This window comes from Balearica regulorum, chromosome 21 (genome assembly GCF_011004875.1).
Source record: "Balearica regulorum gibbericeps isolate bBalReg1 chromosome 21, bBalReg1.pri, whole genome shotgun sequence".
Lineage (NCBI taxonomy): Eukaryota > Metazoa > Chordata > Aves > Gruiformes > Gruidae > Balearica > Balearica regulorum.
In genome coordinates, this window is record NC_046204.1 from 1507785 (window position 1) to 1526449 (window position 18665).

Genomic DNA, 18665 nt, shown 5'->3' on the forward strand with positions numbered 1-18665 from the left:
CAGGATACAGAAATCTACACATTAACTGAAGAACTACACAAAAATGCTGTTTTATCTGAAATGGCAGTTCAAAAGTTATACCTAAGTTTAAAGAGGAAGTGAAATGCGTACTTTGAAACACATAGGCCTTTAACACCTGTATCATCCACCTCTCTGAACAGCTACAGAGAATCCAGAAGTGAGCTTTGAGACATGTTTACAGGTTGATATCCATTTTGCTTCACAGGTGCGTGCTTTTTATATATATATAAAAAAATAATCAGAACCCCCCCCATAATAAACAAATTTGAGGAATCGCTAGAATTTACCTAAAGGGCCTTAAACGCACAGACATTCTGCGTGTCTGAACAGCACGCATCTCCTGCGGTCTGCAGAAGCATCAGTAGCTCTTCAGGCATTTCCCAACGGACACATCCATGAGATCGCTTGGATTCCCAGAAGGCTCACCTTCAGCCACCCGCACCCAACGGCTGCTAAAATCGCTCCTGAATAGATACTGGCACGAGCAGGAGACAACGAACCAAATTCTGCTCTGAACATTAGCTAGATAAATACTTGAAGAGTATTCTAGCAGCAAGAATTTAAGAACTCCCAGAGTAACAAAGATCTGGTTTTTATTCATGATATATGGGATATATGAGCAGAACTGTTTCTGAGCAGAGGGCTTTTCAAAGTTCTCCATGAGGTATCAACTGCTTTTTAAATAAGACTATTGTGCCATGTAGGGATTTAAATTTATTTTATTCCTATGTGATAATTCTAAAATAAAATATATGATCACTTGCAAGTTGTGCGTGTTCTTTATTTCACGTTTATGTGATAAAATATAAAATGAAACCAGTCCTTTTCTATAAACAGAAAAAAAAGGTAAAGCAATTTTATACTACATGAACTTCAAGCACAGCCATTTAAAAATTAATTTACATGATTGAGCCCAAAAGGTCCATTCACTGTGAAATAAAAACCACTAAATACTATCCTGAAAGGAAAGAAAATGCCAGACTACGTGTAAACAAAAGCTTTTTTTTTTTTTATAAGCATCTAAGAATAAAAGATTTTTAGCCAAACCTGAAACTTGCAAAATAGAAAAGAAAAAAAATCTCATCCAGTAAATTCAGCAAAAATGTTCCAACTCCCACCGAGGTGGTTGGAACAAACACAAAGATCATTAACGATACATTTATCCAGAAATCACGCAGGTATGCATATCCCTCCCATTTTACAGATGAAGTAGCTGCGGGTAAATTATTGGCTTAAGCTGGTAAAGTCAGTTCATCAGCCTAGCAAAAATCGTACTTTGTGCTTTTTCTGCACCTCAGCCCAGTCTCTGATCAGGTAATCGTGTTTCAATACGCTCAGAGCTCGGTGGGTTTTTTTGTTTTAACAATAGCAGCGCAGCACCCCGCCCCCAGTTCCATCGCCGCACAGTTCTGCAACTTTTCCACGTTCTGAGCAAAACTTCCCATCCAACTTTCCATATTTTCTTACGGCCAAGGAATCGTACACCGAAAGCACAATAACGCTGGGCCGAGGGGATAAATACGCCTGCTAAATATAGCCCTCACGCTGCGGGCCAGTTCTGGGCGCTGAGCCGGCCCGAGCCCAGTCCTGTGCCTAAAACCCAGGTAAAGCTGCTCTGCGAGGGAGGTTTATTCTGCGAGGGAGGTTTACGCAGCGTTGAGGGAAAAGTCTCTTCCCCCTCTCTTGGCTTTCCCCTCGCACCCCACGGAGCCCGGGAGCGGGGCAGGGGAGCCACCACGCAGCCCCGTGCCATCCCCACCCGTGCTGCGTGGTTCTCCGGCACTACCCCGCCTTCCTCCGGAGCCGGCTTCTTCCTCAGCCTCACGAGGGAAACTGCCTTTGGCTCCCTTAGTCCCCCTGAAGTGGTTCTATATCAAGTAGGAAATAAAGCTGATTTTTTTTTTTTCCCCCTGTAATATCAATAAAACAATAACTTGATATCACTTCTACCAAAACACTGCTGCTGTAAAGTTAAAGATATGGAAAAGAAAATTAACTACTGTTTATGACAGCAGTAGAAGGGGAAAAAAAAAAAAATAAAAGCACAGTGCATGCAAGGGAACAGATGGCTTATGTCCAATATGGCCCATCTTCTGTATGTTACTTCTCTGGAAAGGAAGTCCATGCCACTTCAGAAAACAGCAATCTGTCTAAAATACGCTGAGGTTATATAATTGATCATTCCATAAGTTAAGGAAAAAAAACCCCAAGCTACATTTCTGCATCAGATATTGATCTGCAGATGCTAAAAGTGAATCCCCTTAAACCAGCTATATACCAATATTTGTATATTTTATGCACATACACACAAAATCTCCTGGGTCATGTCCTCAGCTGGTGAAAATTAGTTTCATTGATGTTGATACTGATTTACATGAGTTGAGGATCTGGCCTCCCATTTTTAAAAAAATCCTGAATTTTGTCAGCTTAACCTCAGTTTTCACAGAAGAGAATTAAGCACATGTGTTCTGCTCGACATTATTCGCTGATTATACGTGCCTCTTAAACCAACGCTGCGTGCACTTACGTACGAAAGACATACGTATTAACAAAACCAGTAAAGAAGGGGTTTGTGGCTAAATCATGGTATTTGAAAAATACCTCATCCAGGGAAGTGCAGGAAATGTAGTTGTGAACTAGAGAAAGTGCCAAGTCCTGCCCCCCCCCCCACGGGGCCAAAGTCCCGCTGAGCCTCGGGGGCTCTGCACCCCCGAATTCGGCTGTATTTGGCCCTCGCTTTCACCTCACGGAATCACCGCAGACATCTGTTTGCGGGAGCGTACCAGGAGAGGGATGCACGCACCCTCCCACCCTCAAAGAAACGCTCAGAACTACTTTAAGACGTCGCACGCCGGGCGGCACGTAGAGAAAAGCTACTAGAAGGGGGAGGTGGTATTTGAAATGATGCTGAATTTCAAAACCTTCCTATCTGCGCTGCGAGGAAAAACTGTTCCCTGCTCTTGCCTTTCAAAAGCCAGGCTTCCAAACCCCTTAACAAGCAAATTGGGTTGAAAAAACGCCCAGGGAAGCACGCTAACTCAGTGCTAACAGTCCATCTTCAAACTGGGGAGCTTCAGGCAGACAGGCGTGGATTTTCAACAGGGGAAGCAACCTATGAATCATTCAATAAAACGTACATGCGATAATGAATAGCCAGCCTTCTTTGGTGGTGATAAGATATTTTAACTAAAAACATCAGGGCATGTTTAAAAAATGATTACAAATTATTTTAACAGTGTATTTGCAGAGGGTTATAAAAACAGCTATAATATTTTTGTCTTGGATTCTAGAATTACCAGTGTGACAGCTAATGCAGTAATGATTTGTTTCAAATGCCAGTGTTTAAGCTGTATAAAGCTGATTTTATACATTTTTCCAGTAGGCCGCATTGTAGTTAATGAAATTAAACACACCAATCGCATTTGTCCCCAGGGGATGAGGAACTGAACACGCCACTGGTTTATTTTTTTATTAAAATAAATTGCAGCCAGCAAGATGGACTAATTGCATACAGAATTGAAAAAGAAACATTCCATTGATATAATTAAGCCAATTTTCATGGACAAAAATAGTTATAGTGGATATAAAATAAGCAGAGCATTCACTACAGTTTGACTTCTCCCCACCCTCTGTATTTTGTACAGAACATTAACTATTAAACAAATATGTATCTCAAATGGGCTGACAGCGTTATCTAGCAATGATGGCTAAATTGATCCCAATAACTGACGCCGGGGCATTGTGTCTCAGCTTTGGTGAGAGAGTTCCTAAGCCAAAAAAAACAGGCCAGCAAAAACCTACAACCTCAAAATATTACCTTAAAGCAAAACACCTGAAAGATGTAAAAAATAAATCACCCCCCAGTTTATTTTGGTCTGACATTTCACCCCCAATGCTTGTGCAGTCACTTCTTGGGGAGCTGTGGTCCAGCCTCCCCCGATTTTGGCCGTAGTATTACAAAAAACGAATGGTTGAGAGAAGGTGAAGTCTTTCCAGACCAGCCCAACAGAGACCGAGATTTACCGTGATGGAAGCATTATTCTGTGGCCTACTGGAAATAATTTGGCTGTCTCAGTCCATTTTCAGCTGGAAAATGTCTCCCCAAGAGAACCAGTGGCCTTGGTTGCAGTACAAAAGTGGGTTCAGTGGTACAAAAAAAAAAAAAATGCCTTACTAACTTTCTGTGATAAATTTGGGCGAAGCATATCTTTGGGGCTACATGATGAAAGCTCGTCCACCCTCCAAACAGAAACTTTCCTGTCTCCCACTGTCCTGCACACCAAGCGCTGCCGAACAGAGCAACTGAGAACGAGTACCTTGGCACAGAGAAGCACTTTACTCCACGGAAAAGGAGTTCAGATTCTAGCCCTACCTACCAACGTTAAACACACATCGTGACCCTTACCGCAGGGAAATTTCTTTTCCAATGACAAAAAATAAATAAAAAAATAAAAAATGAAAAAATAAGCAAAGCGAGCTGCTTATTCAGGGTATGAGCATTCAGAAGCACGAAGAAGTACACTTATTCCAGGGAGGAAAGTCATATTTCATTTTCATTAGCAAAGAGGGTCACATCATTCACTGAATGAAGAGAAGGAAAAAAAACCTCTTCAGGACAGGGACACTCTGTTACAGGTTTGGACGCTACATAACACACAACCTACTGCAATAAAAATAAAAATAAACAGCCCGTGAGTAGGTAGCGGTGATGCATGAAAATCCATTAAGAAAATAAAAGAAATAATAAGGTCATAGATCTTTTCCACTACGACATCCCTGACCTGAAATTCCTCCAGAAAAAAAAAAACCCACATATTTAAGATCAGAAAACACAGCAATAATTTTGGTGTGGAACGCTGTGGAGTACTGACATATCAACAGGCTGTTATCCAGAGAGTGGAAACAAATGTGTTTGCACATATCCTTCACATGTCTTCGTTCTCAGCTGCGGATGGACGCTGTATGTCTATGTTTTTACTGATATACTGGTTACTTACCCCTACAGGATTAAAAATATCTTCGGGGAAATAGGCATGAGAAAAGTAATTTTTCAGCTAAGATTTTGATCCTTTCAGTTTGCATTCAGAATTGCATGAGTTTATCATTTAAATAATCGTTAACTGGAAAAAAATAAACATATCCAGTAATAGCAGGAGAGCTAGCAAGTTGCAGAAACAAAGCACGAGCTTGCCCTGGCCCATAGAGAGCACGGACAGCCATCAGCCTTGCTCTACAGAAAAGGCCTAGATTGTAAATGGAGATTTTTCTTCCAATAAGCAATTTCTCACACCATAAATTTACTGCAACAGGAAAAAAAAATAAAAGAAACAGAGAGAATGCAAATTTTAGAGTGAGAAGGGCAAAAGCAAGCCTGAAAAACGTGGGTTCTTTTCCTGACCCCATCCCCAGGAGCGGACAGGGATCCTCCACAAGTCATCACGCATGCTGCCTCCGCTTCCCCAGCTGCACCCTAGAACTAACGACACCTTCCCCACCGTCGAGGTGGCGACTGAGCCTTACCTCATTAATGTTTGCAAACTTTTTCAGGCCTTTGTCTTTGAAGCACTATATTAAATAGCACAGAGCTTTTGTAAAATATACAAGCCATAATAATCGTAGCCATAATAACAATAATAATACTTTTCACTCAATAGGGCCTTTCCTTCTGAGAATCTCAGGGTGCTTTACAAACATTAATGAACGCAGCCACGCCACAGAAGGCTCTTTCCCTCTCAAACAGAAGATTCCCTTGTCATTCAGTCCAGGTATTTCGGTTCGCAATCGAGCCTGTTTGTGCAGCCAGCAGCGCAGCCCGTGCGGGCAGGTGTAACCCCTGTGCAGCGGGCAGGCTGGAGCATTCCTTTAGCACCGGTCATGGAACGGTTACATCCGACTGAGGAGCTGGGGTATTATTACAGTGAGCAACAGCGATGAATTACACAGCTCCTGTGTTGTGAAATCCTAGCTCCTGCATCGCATTCTGCCTAGGAGTGGAGATTTTGTGCGTTTCAGGTACGCTTGGGCTTTCTCCCGGTTGATGGTTCAGAATCCTGCCCGTTTCAAAGTCACATTACACTAGTAATGTGTGACTGAACATCGGACGGTGTCTGTCTGCGTGGGGAACAGAAGAGCAATTCTTTGCTCTTTCTGACCTCGGTGGCTTCATCAGGTATTTTTAATAGCGACCTTTAGAAATATGCTTGTTTTCATTCCCCCCCCCAGCTCATTAAAGACCTAATTTGCTATTGCTGAACTTGAACTTGCACTGCAGTTCCAGCACGAAGTCTAAGAATAAGGCAGCTTTATTTGTTGCTAAACAAAGTTTTAAAAATACAAGTCACAATTTCTGCACATAACATACTGGTTCGTGATCATAGAGTACCTGTGGTTTTACTGGGCGTTATAAGACCTTTGTACACACATTATCAGTTCAACAGACAAACGCATCTGCATTTTGCAACGTTTTGCATCGGCACAGCGTTTTTATAGGGCACGGGAATTTAGTGAAATCGGAATAACGTACCAGTCTTCCATGCGCTTTGGAAACTTACTTTTATGTCTGCACAAGCAAATGCCCTGTGATGTAAACACACGTGGATAAACATCACACGCATTTCACACACAAACTACAGGAACATCTACAAGCATTGACTTTATTGCAGGCCAAAATTCAGTCCCTGATTTTTGTGTCGTCCTTCGTCCTGAGCACCCTAAACCTGCTGCGGGCGAGTTCAAACAGCCCCCGCGTCAAGTGACCGATTCGTTCCTCCCGTTTGCCGAGTTTCTCCCCGGGACAAGGAGAGGGAACCGCTCTGCAGTTGTCCCCTCTCCACTTTCTCAAATAAACCAAGCGGGGAGGGCGGGCGAATCGAGAAGTTATATTTGTAGAATTTGGATTTTTTTTTTTTTTAAAAGACCAAACTGATCTTAAATCCTCGGTAATTTTTGTTGAAGCGCTAATTACACATCACCTTAATTAGCGGATCACACCCCCCCCCCCTTCCCTGCCCGGCATCCCTAATTGCCTAATTGAACAGATCCGGGGCAGGGCGGGGGAGGGCGAAGCAGCCGAGGCTGCCGCGGCGGCAGGACCCAGAGCCGGCGGCCTCCGCACCTGCGCCGGCCCCGCGGAGCTGCGCGCAGACAGTGCGCGGCCCTTCCCAGCCCCGGGCCGGGCTCCGCGTGTCCCCGCGCAGCGGTGCGCAGCCCCACGGCTGGCCGCCCGGGAGAGCACGGAGAGCGCCCGGCCATCGAGGAAACGGCCCGGGGAAGGGGGGGGGGCGCCGGGACCCCCGCACCCCGCCGGCACCCCGCACCCCGCCGGCACCCCCCGCGCCCCGCACAGCCCCTCTGCCGGGGAGCGCCGGCGGGCCGGGCCGGAGCAGCAGCGCGGCTTCCCGCTGCCTTTCCCCGGCTGGCCGGGATGCGGTTGTGTGTTCGCAAGGAGCTGTTGGCAGAGCTCGGGGCCTGGGAGCCCGTGGCCAGCTCGGGTCCGGGGGTCGGGGTACAGACAGGGCAGAGGCGGCGGCAGGCTTCAAGATGTAAAAAAAAAAAAACCAAACCAAACCAAACAAAAAAAAACAAACAAAAAACACCCCCCACAAAACCCAGCAAACAAAAAAACCCCACCATCCCTAAACGCCCAAACCCGCCATAAATTTTCGTCCTCCGTGTGTTCCAATGTTGGAACCGTCTGTTCAAGCACAAATACAGTCGCACGCCGAGAAGTGGTACTTGGACTCCAGCCTCTGCGTTCGCTGCTCTCCCGCTCCCTTTTCCCTCCACCGTCTCACCAGCCTTAATTTAAAAAAAAAAAAAAAAAAAAAAGCAGTAAAAGGGAAGCCTGTCCTCTTCGAAGGCAAAGGCTGAAGCCGAGGAGCAGGTACCGGGGACCACGCTCGGGCGGTCGGGGAGGGCACGGCTGGATTCGCAACCATTTTCCTGTCAATCCAGCCTGCCCGGGAGGATGCAACAGCCCTGTCTAAAAACTCAGGCTTGAAACTTTGAGTTTGTCGTATTCCTAATAACGAAAAGCAAGCGGGACTGCAGAAGTACTGGCCACCGTTTTCCAGCACGAACATTTTATTTAGACCCCGAAATCCAGCAAATGCCCATCCGTGTGTGGTTTGGAATTCTGTTTCTGCTTTGCAAACGTAATTCGGGGATTTTCGAAAGGGAACGCATTTGCTTTAAACGTGCAGCGCCCGACACGTTTCTTTGCCGCCTCTCCACGTTCTCATTCCCGGAGGAGAGACCGTCAGCTGTCGGGGGAGCTTCTCCCTCTCGCCAGCGTTTGCTTCGCTCGCCGAAGGACGGGGCCTGCTCCAGCAGAACCCCTTCGGGGCTACCGGGTGGCCAAGCTCCCCAGAAGCGCCGGGCACCAGGCACCGTCCTTCGGGGCCCCCAATGAGACGAACAGCCCCGGGGCGGGGGGTGCGGGGCCCGCCGGCAGCGCTCACCTGGAGCGCCGGCACCCCCGGGGCTGCTGCGCCTCCGCGCACCCTGCCCAAGCCCCAGCTTTTGATTTACAACCGTCACATCCGAAAGGCTCCCACCCCCAGAGGTGAGCGATAAAGTGAGCAAAAAACAATTCCCATCTCTGGTTCAGCTCCGCCGCCTCCGATACCTGCCTTTCTCCTGGTGAGTCGGATTAAAATTGCCGAGAATTTCAGCCTAACCCCCACCCCAGCGCGCACACACACGTTCATCCCCTTTCCAAGTCAGGTAATAGAGTCGAATTCCCAGAGGAGCCTCACATCTGCTTAAAATATTGTCCAATGAAATGAAATTCTACAACATATTGTGTTTTTAATATACTGTATACTGCTGCCTCGCATGCCTCGTCGGCCGACCGTGTGCGTATGGCTTTGCCCCGGGATGCGCCCGGGCGTTAAGAAATACAAGCACTCGCTAATGGGGGCTGGAGCACCCCGAAGTGCGGGCGGAGAGGTGTGCTTGGGAAGGGACGCGCGGGATTTCGCGCAGGAACTGAAGTTCTCGCTACCTTGCCGACGTAAATACAGCAAGATCCAGACACTCGTGTCCGTGTTTAATCTGTTTTGCAAATAAATACTCCTGGGATATTGAAACCTTAGCTTTGGACTACTGTTTTGAACTGTGATCCCTAAAAAATCCTCAGCTGAAACCCCATAAACCGTTGGGCCTTGTATTGTATTAAACACCTGATTTTAATCAGAGCTCAGCCCTCCAAATAGACACTTCCAGTTTGTATTAGCAGCGCTCACTCACAGACCGGAGGTTTCTGAACTGCAGCTCCTTCTGCTGAAGGGAAGTAGTTGCTTCCAGGCGCAGAAGTCCCAACTCATCTCTCTCTAGCACTTAAGATATCCAGGCACTGAAAACCTCTCACTCCTTAAGCTGCAGCAGCTTACTGACCGCTCCCGAGCTCACGGGGGAGGCCGGGCGGCGTGTGCGGCTCCCACCCGCGCTCAAACCCGGCCGGACCTGCCTTGCACACACGGGCACACGTCTGCAAAAACCCGGCCGGACCCTGCCTTGCACACACGGGCACACGTCTGCAAAAACCCGGCCGGACCCTGCCTTGCACACACGGGCACACGCCTGCAAAAACCCGGCCGGACCCTGCCTTGCACACACGGGCACACGTCTGCAAAAACCCGGCCGGACCCTGCCTTGCACACACGGGCACACGCCTGCAAAAACCCGGCCGGACCCTGCCTTGCACACACGGGCACACGCCTGCAAAAACCCGGCCGGACCCTGCCTTGCACACACGGGCACACGTCTGCAAAAAACCGGGTGCCTTTTGCAGAAGCAAAAAGAAAGAGGAAGGAGGAAAAAAAAGAAAATGAAAAGGGAGAAAAATATTCCACTATTCAACCTCGCTTTCACAGCCAAGACAGCTCTGAAAAATACTCTTCTCCTTAACAACCTAAAACAATAAGGTGTTGGTTTTGTTTTGTTTTTTTTTAAAAAAGTTATTATTTGAACGGGGGCGTTTGAAGAATGTTTATTAAAAAAAAAATTAAAATCCCAGGATTACTTGAAAGACAACTTCCCAAATAGCATCGCAGCGCTGACAATGTTGATGGCGCTCAGTGTAAAACCTCCCGCCTCCGAGCGGCATTTCTGCGCCCAGAGCTGCGTTTGCGGGAGCGGGGAAGGTGCGCGGATGTCACACCGCCACCTCGCTGGGGAGCCTTACCGGAGCGCCTTGGGAAATGTAGCCGCGTAAAAGGCAAATTGTTGGGCCTTGGCGTTACCTGCCTGGGGTGTCGGTCTGAAAATACAAGCGCGGAGCGGCGGTCGGTGCTCGGCCACCGCGGGACTTGCCGCCGCCGCCGGCAAACTCGGGAACCGAGCGGTTTTTGCAAAGCCAGGCGGCCTGGGGACCGCACGGGTCTGTGGGGCAGGATTTGCGAGATGTCCTCGCCGGGCAGGGAGGGGGGAAACTGCGGCTTATACCAGGGAGCCGGGACCAGACCTGCAGCAAGAAATGCCCGCTGACCTTGAGGAGTTGAAAAGGCTCCCGAATAACGAACTTGAATTACAAAATAAACCTTTGAGCCCACGCGTGAGAGCGCTGCGTACGCTCCTGGAGCCTGTGACCCTTCGCCAGCCCGGGTTTGAAACTACGCCCAGTATTTAACCCAAAACGGGATTTGTCACGGCAGGGCCGGGGCTCCGGCTGCCCGCCTCACCTGGGGAGCTCTGCCCACCCCCCCCCGAGCTGCCCCGAATCGCGACAGAGCGATTTACGTGCCAGGGGGGGCTGCCGGGGAGCCCCGCACGACCTCATCGTCCAGCTCTTAACGCGTCAAAGTCCTCCCGAAAGGCTCCGGTGCGAACACACGCGATTGAACCAAAGCAGGCGCCGCTACTCCCCGAATCTTCCTCCAGGCACTACAGAGTTTCCAGCAAGGCGCAGACTACGCTGGAACTTCTGCAGCCTCCAGATATTTCGCACAGAACCCGAGCGAAACAGAAACTAAATTAATAATAATAAGAAGAAGAATAGGAGTACAGATAGGCTGCCCGGGCACCGGGATCCTCTGCTGCACCGAGCCTAACAGTTAATCGGCGAGGAACCAGACCGAGCGTTTACAGCTGGGCTCTACGGGAGCGGGGCCGAAAAAAGCCCCACTCTGCCCTACGAAAGCCACACTCTGCCCTGAAAATCCAGGCTAAAAACGGTTCGAAAGAAAGAAAGGAAAAGGGTCCGGTGGAAGACGGAGGAAAAAGCTGCGCGAGACTTACGAGCTGCAATTCCACCCCCAAGTAAATTTTAAAAAATTAAAAATTAAAGACACTCCCCCACACTCCCCTCCCCCAGACCTTCTTAACCCCCAGCTGGGACACCCGAGCTGCGTTCAGGATCTTCCCTCTGGACCTGCGAATCCAAAGCCCCTCACTGAGAGCGGATCCATTTTTGCTACAAATTCTCTTCCTTCCCTCTCCTCGATAATTGTTCCCGAGACTAGAAGGGTTTCTTTCCCCCCCGTCTGCCTCTGCCTGTCTCTCCCCCCCCCCCCCTCCAGCGTTAAGTCTCTCCGGCTCTCGCAGGCAGATGCCAAACGCAGACCTCTAGCGCCCACTATTTCAAAAGCCAGGAATATTATTTCACAAGACTTGGAACGACTCAATAAAAAAAAAAAAAAAGTTGCTATCCCCTTTCGTCAACTTCCAGCTAACTTTCGCTTTTCTCCCCCGGCCCCGCGCAGCTCGCCGTTCGCCCGCAGCGCCCCGCTATAGCGCGCCCGGGCGCGGCACAGGGCAGCGCGGAACGGCGCGGAACGGCGCGGAGCGGCGCGGGACGCCCGGTCTCCGCGCACACGGGGCGGGCGGCGCGGCTGGCCGCCGCCGCGGGGAGGGAGAGGGGCTGCAGCCCCGCACAGCCCCCGGCCCGGCTCCGCACCCTCCTGCCCCGGCCGCCGGGGAGCTGGTACGCGGAAGAAGGCAGAGAAAGGACCTACTTTTGGGCAGTTTTCTCGCCCGCGCCTTGGATCTCATCGTGTCGGCTTGTGGATTCCTCTCCTCCTCCTTGAGCCCAGAAGCAGCTACACACTATCTTCATCTCCCAAGCATTGTCAGTTTGGACACCTTCGCACATGCGCACAGAGCATTCAATCTGACACCCTCACCAGGGCCAAAAAAACTTTCCAATGTATTCATCATCATCAGGGATTGGGGGTTTTTTTTGGTTTTGTTTTTTCTCTTTTTTCTTTTTTCCCTATCCTCTTCTTCAGACCACTTATCTCTCCCCCCTCCTCTCTCCCAGCACCATCGCAGCCTTCCCCTGATCTGCCCCTTTAAGAAAAATCAGCCCTCTCCGCTCCTAACCCTCTGCACACTGACCTTACACACTGGACAATATTTAAGGATCAAGGTGCCATCCTATAAAGAGGTGATTATCATTATATTCTTATTCTTACTACTACTAAATAGCAATGCTGTAGAGAGAGTTTGTTAATGGATGTCATCTTGTAATTGTACCTATTTTAGACATGCTTTTATTTTTGATCTGAAAAATATTTATTTACAGTAACTTTTCAATCAGTGCCTGTCTGTATTTTCTTCCTTTTTACCCTTTTCCCTTTCTCGCGCCCTTCGGCTCGGGGGCTTGCCTAACTTTTAAAATAACATCATTTGTGCTTTGTGCGTTCTGCCGTCATTTCTCGCGTTTCTACCAGAATATTTCTGCTCAACGCCGGCGCTGGAAAGCCTGTGCTCTTTTCTCCCCCGGTCGATTTGTCCGCGTTCGTGAACGTCGGGACCCAGAACGCGAACCCCACGCCCTCGCTCCCCTTCCCGGGGGGGGGGGGCAGGCGGTGCCCCCTGCGCGGGGTGCGGACCGGCCGCCGCCGCTCTCGGGGCAGCTCAGCCCCGCTCCGCGCTTCCCGAGCGGCCCCCGCTGCCGCTCGCCGGGGAGGGCCGGGATGCGGCTCGGAGGGGCGGCGGGCCCCGGGCCCTCGCCTCCCCGCCGGGCAGCGGCCGTCGGGCGGCGCGGAACTCCCGCGGGAGCGGCGGGGAGGGGAGCGCGGCCGCGGACAGCGGGTGCCGTGCCGCTTTCTTCTGCGTTTCAGGTGGAAGGCAGCGCGCTGGGGAAGCGCTCCCGAGGGACGGGCGCGGACACCCGAGAAAAGGGGGGAGAGGAAGGGGGGAACCCCCCCACCCCACCCCACCGAGCGATGCCGGCGAGCCCCGCAGGACCTGCCCGTCACCCCCGGGAGCGAAGGTAGAGAGAGCCCGGGCAGAGCCGCTTTGAAGAAAGGAGCGAAGTGTAAATAGCCCGATGATTGATGTGCTGTCTTTGACTGCGGAGAAAGCACTATTTTAATTCAAGTGGCCAGGTCAGATGGTCACGGAAGAAGGTTGAAAGGTAGGATTTAATGAGATTAATATGGAGAGAGAGAAAAAGCGCGCGCCTTCATAAACGTTCAATAAAATAATCGGGTTCGGGAGAGCGCTCTGTTTCGCGCTTAGGTGCTAACCCATACCGGGGCTGGGCGAGCAGAAAAATCAGGAGCCCTCTCACCGAAGGGCATTGCAAAAACAAAGCAAAAAACTTCTGTGGGTGCGTCAGGTCTCTGCTGGAAGCCATTCTGCCAGCTGCACTTTTGCCCTGCAGGTGGAACTGGGGAGGGGGGAATATTCTTGCTAATTACCGGTTTTCCCCTCCTCAATAAACTCTTTAATTGCAAATGGGAGCAGGGCCCTTTCAGATGCTACCTAGGAGCCAGCGTTAAAGGGAAGGGTGGTGGAGCAGGAGTCCAAATAAAATAAATGCGTTTGAAGGGAACTTGTAGCCACGTGTCGCCTAAAATCTTGAAATGGTGCCTGTGAATTCCTTCCTCGAGGACGCGTTAGTGCACAGGTAGCCGTTTCACTGCGTGGCGGGCACCCCGAGGTTGGAAAAACAAGCTCTTCTGAGCTTCACCGGTGAAACAGGAGCTCTAATGTTTCCAATTCATTGAAATATTTCTTCCAACGCTCTCGGACGCTAGCTGTCTCCCGCATCCCCCCAACCGAGCTGCTCGTGGGACAGACGGATTTCAGTTCGGAAATGTCGTCCCGGGTTATTTCTCCCTTTTATTCCAGCGGTCTTCTGGCAGAAGACGCTGGCTGCGCACCGGGACGTGCTCAGCCCCGACCCGAAGCGAAGCCGGGAAACCCGCGGCTACCGAGCAGAGGGTGCCCCGGTGACCGCGTCCCCCTCCCCGAGCCGGGAAAACAAAGGGCCCGGAGGGCCCGAGCGACCGGCCGCCGGGCTGGGACGGCGGGCACGGCTGCCCGGAGCCGCGGCCGGTGCTCTCCCGCAGCCCTCCTCCGGCACAAGCCTGGCTTTTGTTTCCTTGCCAAAATCTCCTGCATCCCCAGCGTTCAGATTCCCCCTAGGAAATAGTTCCTACGGTAAATACGCATGCACTAGCGGACCCGCTCGCAGATATTTTGGGAGACGCAAAACGCTTTTGCGGGTGTACGGGGAGGGGGGAAGTTTCCCCCACGCTTTAGCCGATCCTTCTGCAAACGAAGCCAGAGAGAAGCGATCGAAAAGTCACCGTGCGACTCGGGGGCAGCCCGGCCGAGCCGAGGGTCGGGGTTGCCCTCGGCAATCGGTTTTCCGTCCTTGCATTTCTCCCTCGCTCTGGCCGCGTTAACTCCCGGGCCAACGGGAGAGGCTCCCCGGGCGGGCACGGCAGCGCCTCGGGCTTGCGCTGCGCTTCTGTCGGGCCGGGAGGCAGCGTTGGAAAGGGGGGAGAAGGAAAGAAAAAAAAAAAAGAAGAGAGGAACGAATTTTTCACCGAAGGTGTCGGGGGGTGCTGAGGGCGGAGTGCGAGGCGTGCGGGAAGGACACGCTGCCATTGCCGACACCGGCACGGTCCCTTCCAGCACTCGGCACGGGCAGGCGGTTGCGGTTCAGCAGCCGCCCGCCCCCGGGAACGGGCCCCGCTTCGCAAGCTCGTTTTAAGCCAAAAAATGCTCTTAGAGGCGGCACGGTTGGTAGCGAGGGCAGGAGCCGGCGAGGCTCTGGGGACAGCGTGCCCGCTCAGAGAGCGGCCGCCCGCCCCGCCGCGCTCGGGACACGCTCTTCCCTGCCGCGCCGGCAGAGATTGATCCCTGGCTGCCAAGGGTGCCTCGCCGCAGTTCGGACGTGAATCCCCAGGGGAAGGAGCAGGACTCCCGAGGGCTGCGGCACGGCAAGGCCCCCTTCCTTCCCCCCCCCCCCCCCCCCCCAAAGCGTGCAGCTCGGGGCCGGGAGGGACCCCGCAGCCGCCCCCGGGGTCCCGCCAGCACAGCCCGCCTGGCCGGGCGAGCATCCCTCGGCTGCCACCGCCTCTTACAGCTTGCACCTGTTTGAGTGCGTGTCTCTTCCACGGAGAATGGCAAATTAATCAGCGTGGGGGAAGGGAGAGGGGCCGAGAAGCTTCTCGGCTCCCCCAGGTCAGCCCAGGTGGCTGCCAAGGACCTGGCACAGGGAGCCGGCGGTTCCCACGCAGGCGGCCCCGCACGCCTGGAGACACGAGTGGCTCCGCCACTTCGCGCGAATTTGCGAGGAGCTCTCCCGAAGGCGAGCTTGGGGCACCCCTGGAGCCGGCCCGTAAGGGCAAACGACTCTCCCGGAGGTGGCCGCTTTTCCACCGAGCCTTAATAATTGTCTCCTCCAGGGAAACGAGCCGCCTTTGCACCCTCCACCACACGCGTGCCGGGGAGAGGGACCCGTCGAGCTCCCGGTGTCGGGCAGGGCACAGCCGAGCCGGGGTGGCCGGCCGGGTCTGGGGGTACGGGCAAGCCGGCGGTAGGGAAATGCGCCTGTTAAGAGCTTATATCATCCGCCCTTGCTCCTGTTTGCACCTTCATCCCTGCTTCCTCGCCCAGCGAATATACATTTCAACACACCGGCTCCGCAGCGTGCCACACGCGCGTCAACGGGGATTCACGGCAGGTCTCGGAAGGGGGGCGCTGGAGCGGCTGGAAGTTACGCGTGGGTTGCCCGGCATTTTCACTGCCAAACCCCCTGTTCCCAGGTATTTTACGAAGCCAGCTTTGAAAATGCGCTCCAGGTGAAACTTTGCGTGCGAGCCTCCCTGATGGAGTTTGCTCCAAACCAGATGTAATGCGGCTCCGGCCCCCCCCCCTCCCCGGTCTGGGCTGGCAGGCGGCGGGGGCCGAGGGCCGGGCACTCGGGGTGCCACCGCTTCGGCACTGGGGGACGGGGGAGGGGAAAGGCGTTTTGCCAGTTGTTATGCACAAGTATTTTTAAGCAGAAAAGAAGATTAAAATGGTTGAGATAGTCCGGCTTGTCCAGGAGCTGCCGCACATACAGAGTAACCCCTTTCCCTTCCCAAGGATTTTCGCATAAATTACTTATTGTTTCTGCGCAACATTGCGGGGAGATTAGACCAAGAATTAATATTTTAAACTACGCAAGATCCCCGTGGCATACGACGGGGTTGCTCTCCGTTAGGGTCAGCGAGCCCCGGACAGATTAGGCGCTAAGAATGTCACACGCTTCCCTAGAGATTTTTCCTTCCTAATCTGCCATTAATAAGCGGAGGAAGCACACACACAGCCGCCACATTGTAATTAGGGTCTGCCTTAAATCCACGCAATCAAAGAGCAGCTTGCCTTTCATCCCCGCCGGTGCCAAGGAATTTCAACACCTTTCGGACGCGGTTTAAAGCCCCGCTTCCCTGCGTGATGCAGGCGCAAGGGGGCAGTTAAGGACAGCCTGGAAGCCCGGGCCGCCGCTCGGGTGGCTGCGGGGTCAGCGGCGGCGGGAGCGGGGCCGGGTGCCCCGGGGGCGGGCGGGCTGCGCCCCCACCGAGGAGCCTTCGCTTCTCCGGCCGGCGGAGAGAAAGTTTGTTTGCTTCCACAGCAGCAGCAGCTTTGCTGCCTGCCCTCAGCGGCTAAGCGGCCGGGGCGAGGGGGAATAAAAAAATAGTAAGAAATAATTAAAAAAAAAAATCAAAGGCTGGCTGCAGCCTGCCCGCGGGGTCAGGCAGAGCCGGGCTGGCGAGCCCCCGAGCGAGCGAACCGAGCCGGGCTCACCCCCCGGCCTCGCCGGGGTCCGCAGCCAGCCGGTGCCGGTGCCCGCCCGGGGCGGGGAGCCCACAGCCGGGCTGGAGGGGCCGGCGGCGGCACCTCCGGAGGGAGCAGCTGGGGCACAGGGCTCAAACGCTCTTTGCACGCAGGTAAAGAGTGAGTTAGGCTAGGGCCGGGGAGGCTTGTCATCTACCCGATGGACCCGAGTAGCTCCTTTCCTGAAAAAAACCTATTTGCACACTCATTGGTTTAAAATAATTTTTTTTTTTACCCGAAAACCTTTGGGCAGCTCCAGAATAAACACCACTGAGAAAAACAGAAATGGCTGCATGGTGTATGGGGGAAAAAGCCACACTTACTGGTCCTCTTAGCAATGAAATACATGGGGGTGGTGGTGTTAATATCATTGCAAAACCTGTGCATGCATGTTCCTGTCCTGCAGCTCACTTTCCTGATACTTAAGCTACACCGAAATCGGTCTTTGCATTAAAGTGCGCTTATCAGACCTTTTCCCCCCCCCCCCCCTTATTTCTAGAAGAAAACACTGGCTCCTCTGGCCATGAAAAAATACCGTGTAAATTGCCATTTAAGATTTTTCAAAAAACATGTTCAGCTATAAGAATTCCTTCGAATTCGTTACACTCCACTATGCAAGGCTACGCCTTGCTGGTCCGGGGTAAGGTAAAAATGCATGTCCTAAAATAAGAAGTCGTAAAAAGAAAAGCAACATTTACATTTGAATATCTAACTTGAACAGTATTATAATTACAATCGTAAAAGATCGCGCACTGTTGTCTTTAAAACGCCAGCCTATGAACAGACAGTTTTCCGAGGATGTAAACACAGCAGTTTTAATCATGACGGTCTCTTGGAACGAAGGGAAATTAAGGAGTTATGGCAATTTTTTTAGACGTTCGATCAAAATATTTTTGCCCGGAGAATGCTTGCCAAATGAAAGCAAAATGGAAATGATGGGCGCTGTAATTCGGCGAACAGTTTAGCAATGGAAAGAGCCCAAGTCCCCAGTCTCTCGGGGCAGAAGGGTCTCGTTCCCCCGGGGGTTTTTGGAATAGTCCCCTCCCGCGGGGGGTGGCACTGGGAAACAGGTATTGGGCAAGTAACGCTCGGTCAAGCATTTTTCAACCGAAATCCAGTATTCTGGAGACACTAAAACGATCTATATCGCCTTTCTCCTCGAAATTAACAGTACTCCCCCCCCACTTAAAGGCTAAAGGGAGCTATAGCATCCAGCGAGACGCGGAGATTCGGCACGTTAACGCCTGGAAGAGAGCGGGCAGAGCCGCGGCGGGACCCCCCCTTCGCCGGGGGGGGAACACGGTGCCGCCTGCAGCTAGTCCGGACCCACCGGCACCGGGGGCTTGCGACCCGGGGAGAGAGTTTCTTTAATTAAACTGTCATGGGGGGAGGCGAGTGAACCGAAACCCCTCCAAATGGCATTTGCTACCCTGCCAAAGATCGGTGCCTTCCCAGCTCGTCCCTGCCTCGCAACAGTTACCGGCGGGGCGGCAGCGGGCTCTGGGGGTGATGGACACCCCCCCGCCTCAAGCTCCGACGGGAGCCCCGGAGGAGCCCGCTCAGAGCCGAGGGGCGTCCGGGGG

At 52.3% G+C, this 18665-nt stretch overlaps 1 protein-coding gene across 5 annotated transcripts in view; it reads right to left on the minus strand.

Annotated features, from left to right (window-relative positions):
- The window catches only part of PRDM16 (PR/SET domain 16), a 341803-nt gene extending 328486 nt beyond the window's left edge, over positions 1-13317 (minus strand). For 4 of the 5 annotated variants that reach the window (XM_075773536.1, XM_075773534.1, XM_075773535.1 and 1 more), the window contains exon 1: positions 11976-13317. In XM_075773536.1, coding sequence (XP_075629651.1) covers positions 11976-12012 — 37 coding nt within the window. In that variant the 5' untranslated portion in view covers positions 12013-13317. The remainder of the gene's footprint in view (positions 1-11975) is intronic. The other variant, XM_075773537.1, reaches the window with a different exon arrangement.
- Between the last annotated feature and the right edge of the window lie 5348 nt (positions 13318-18665).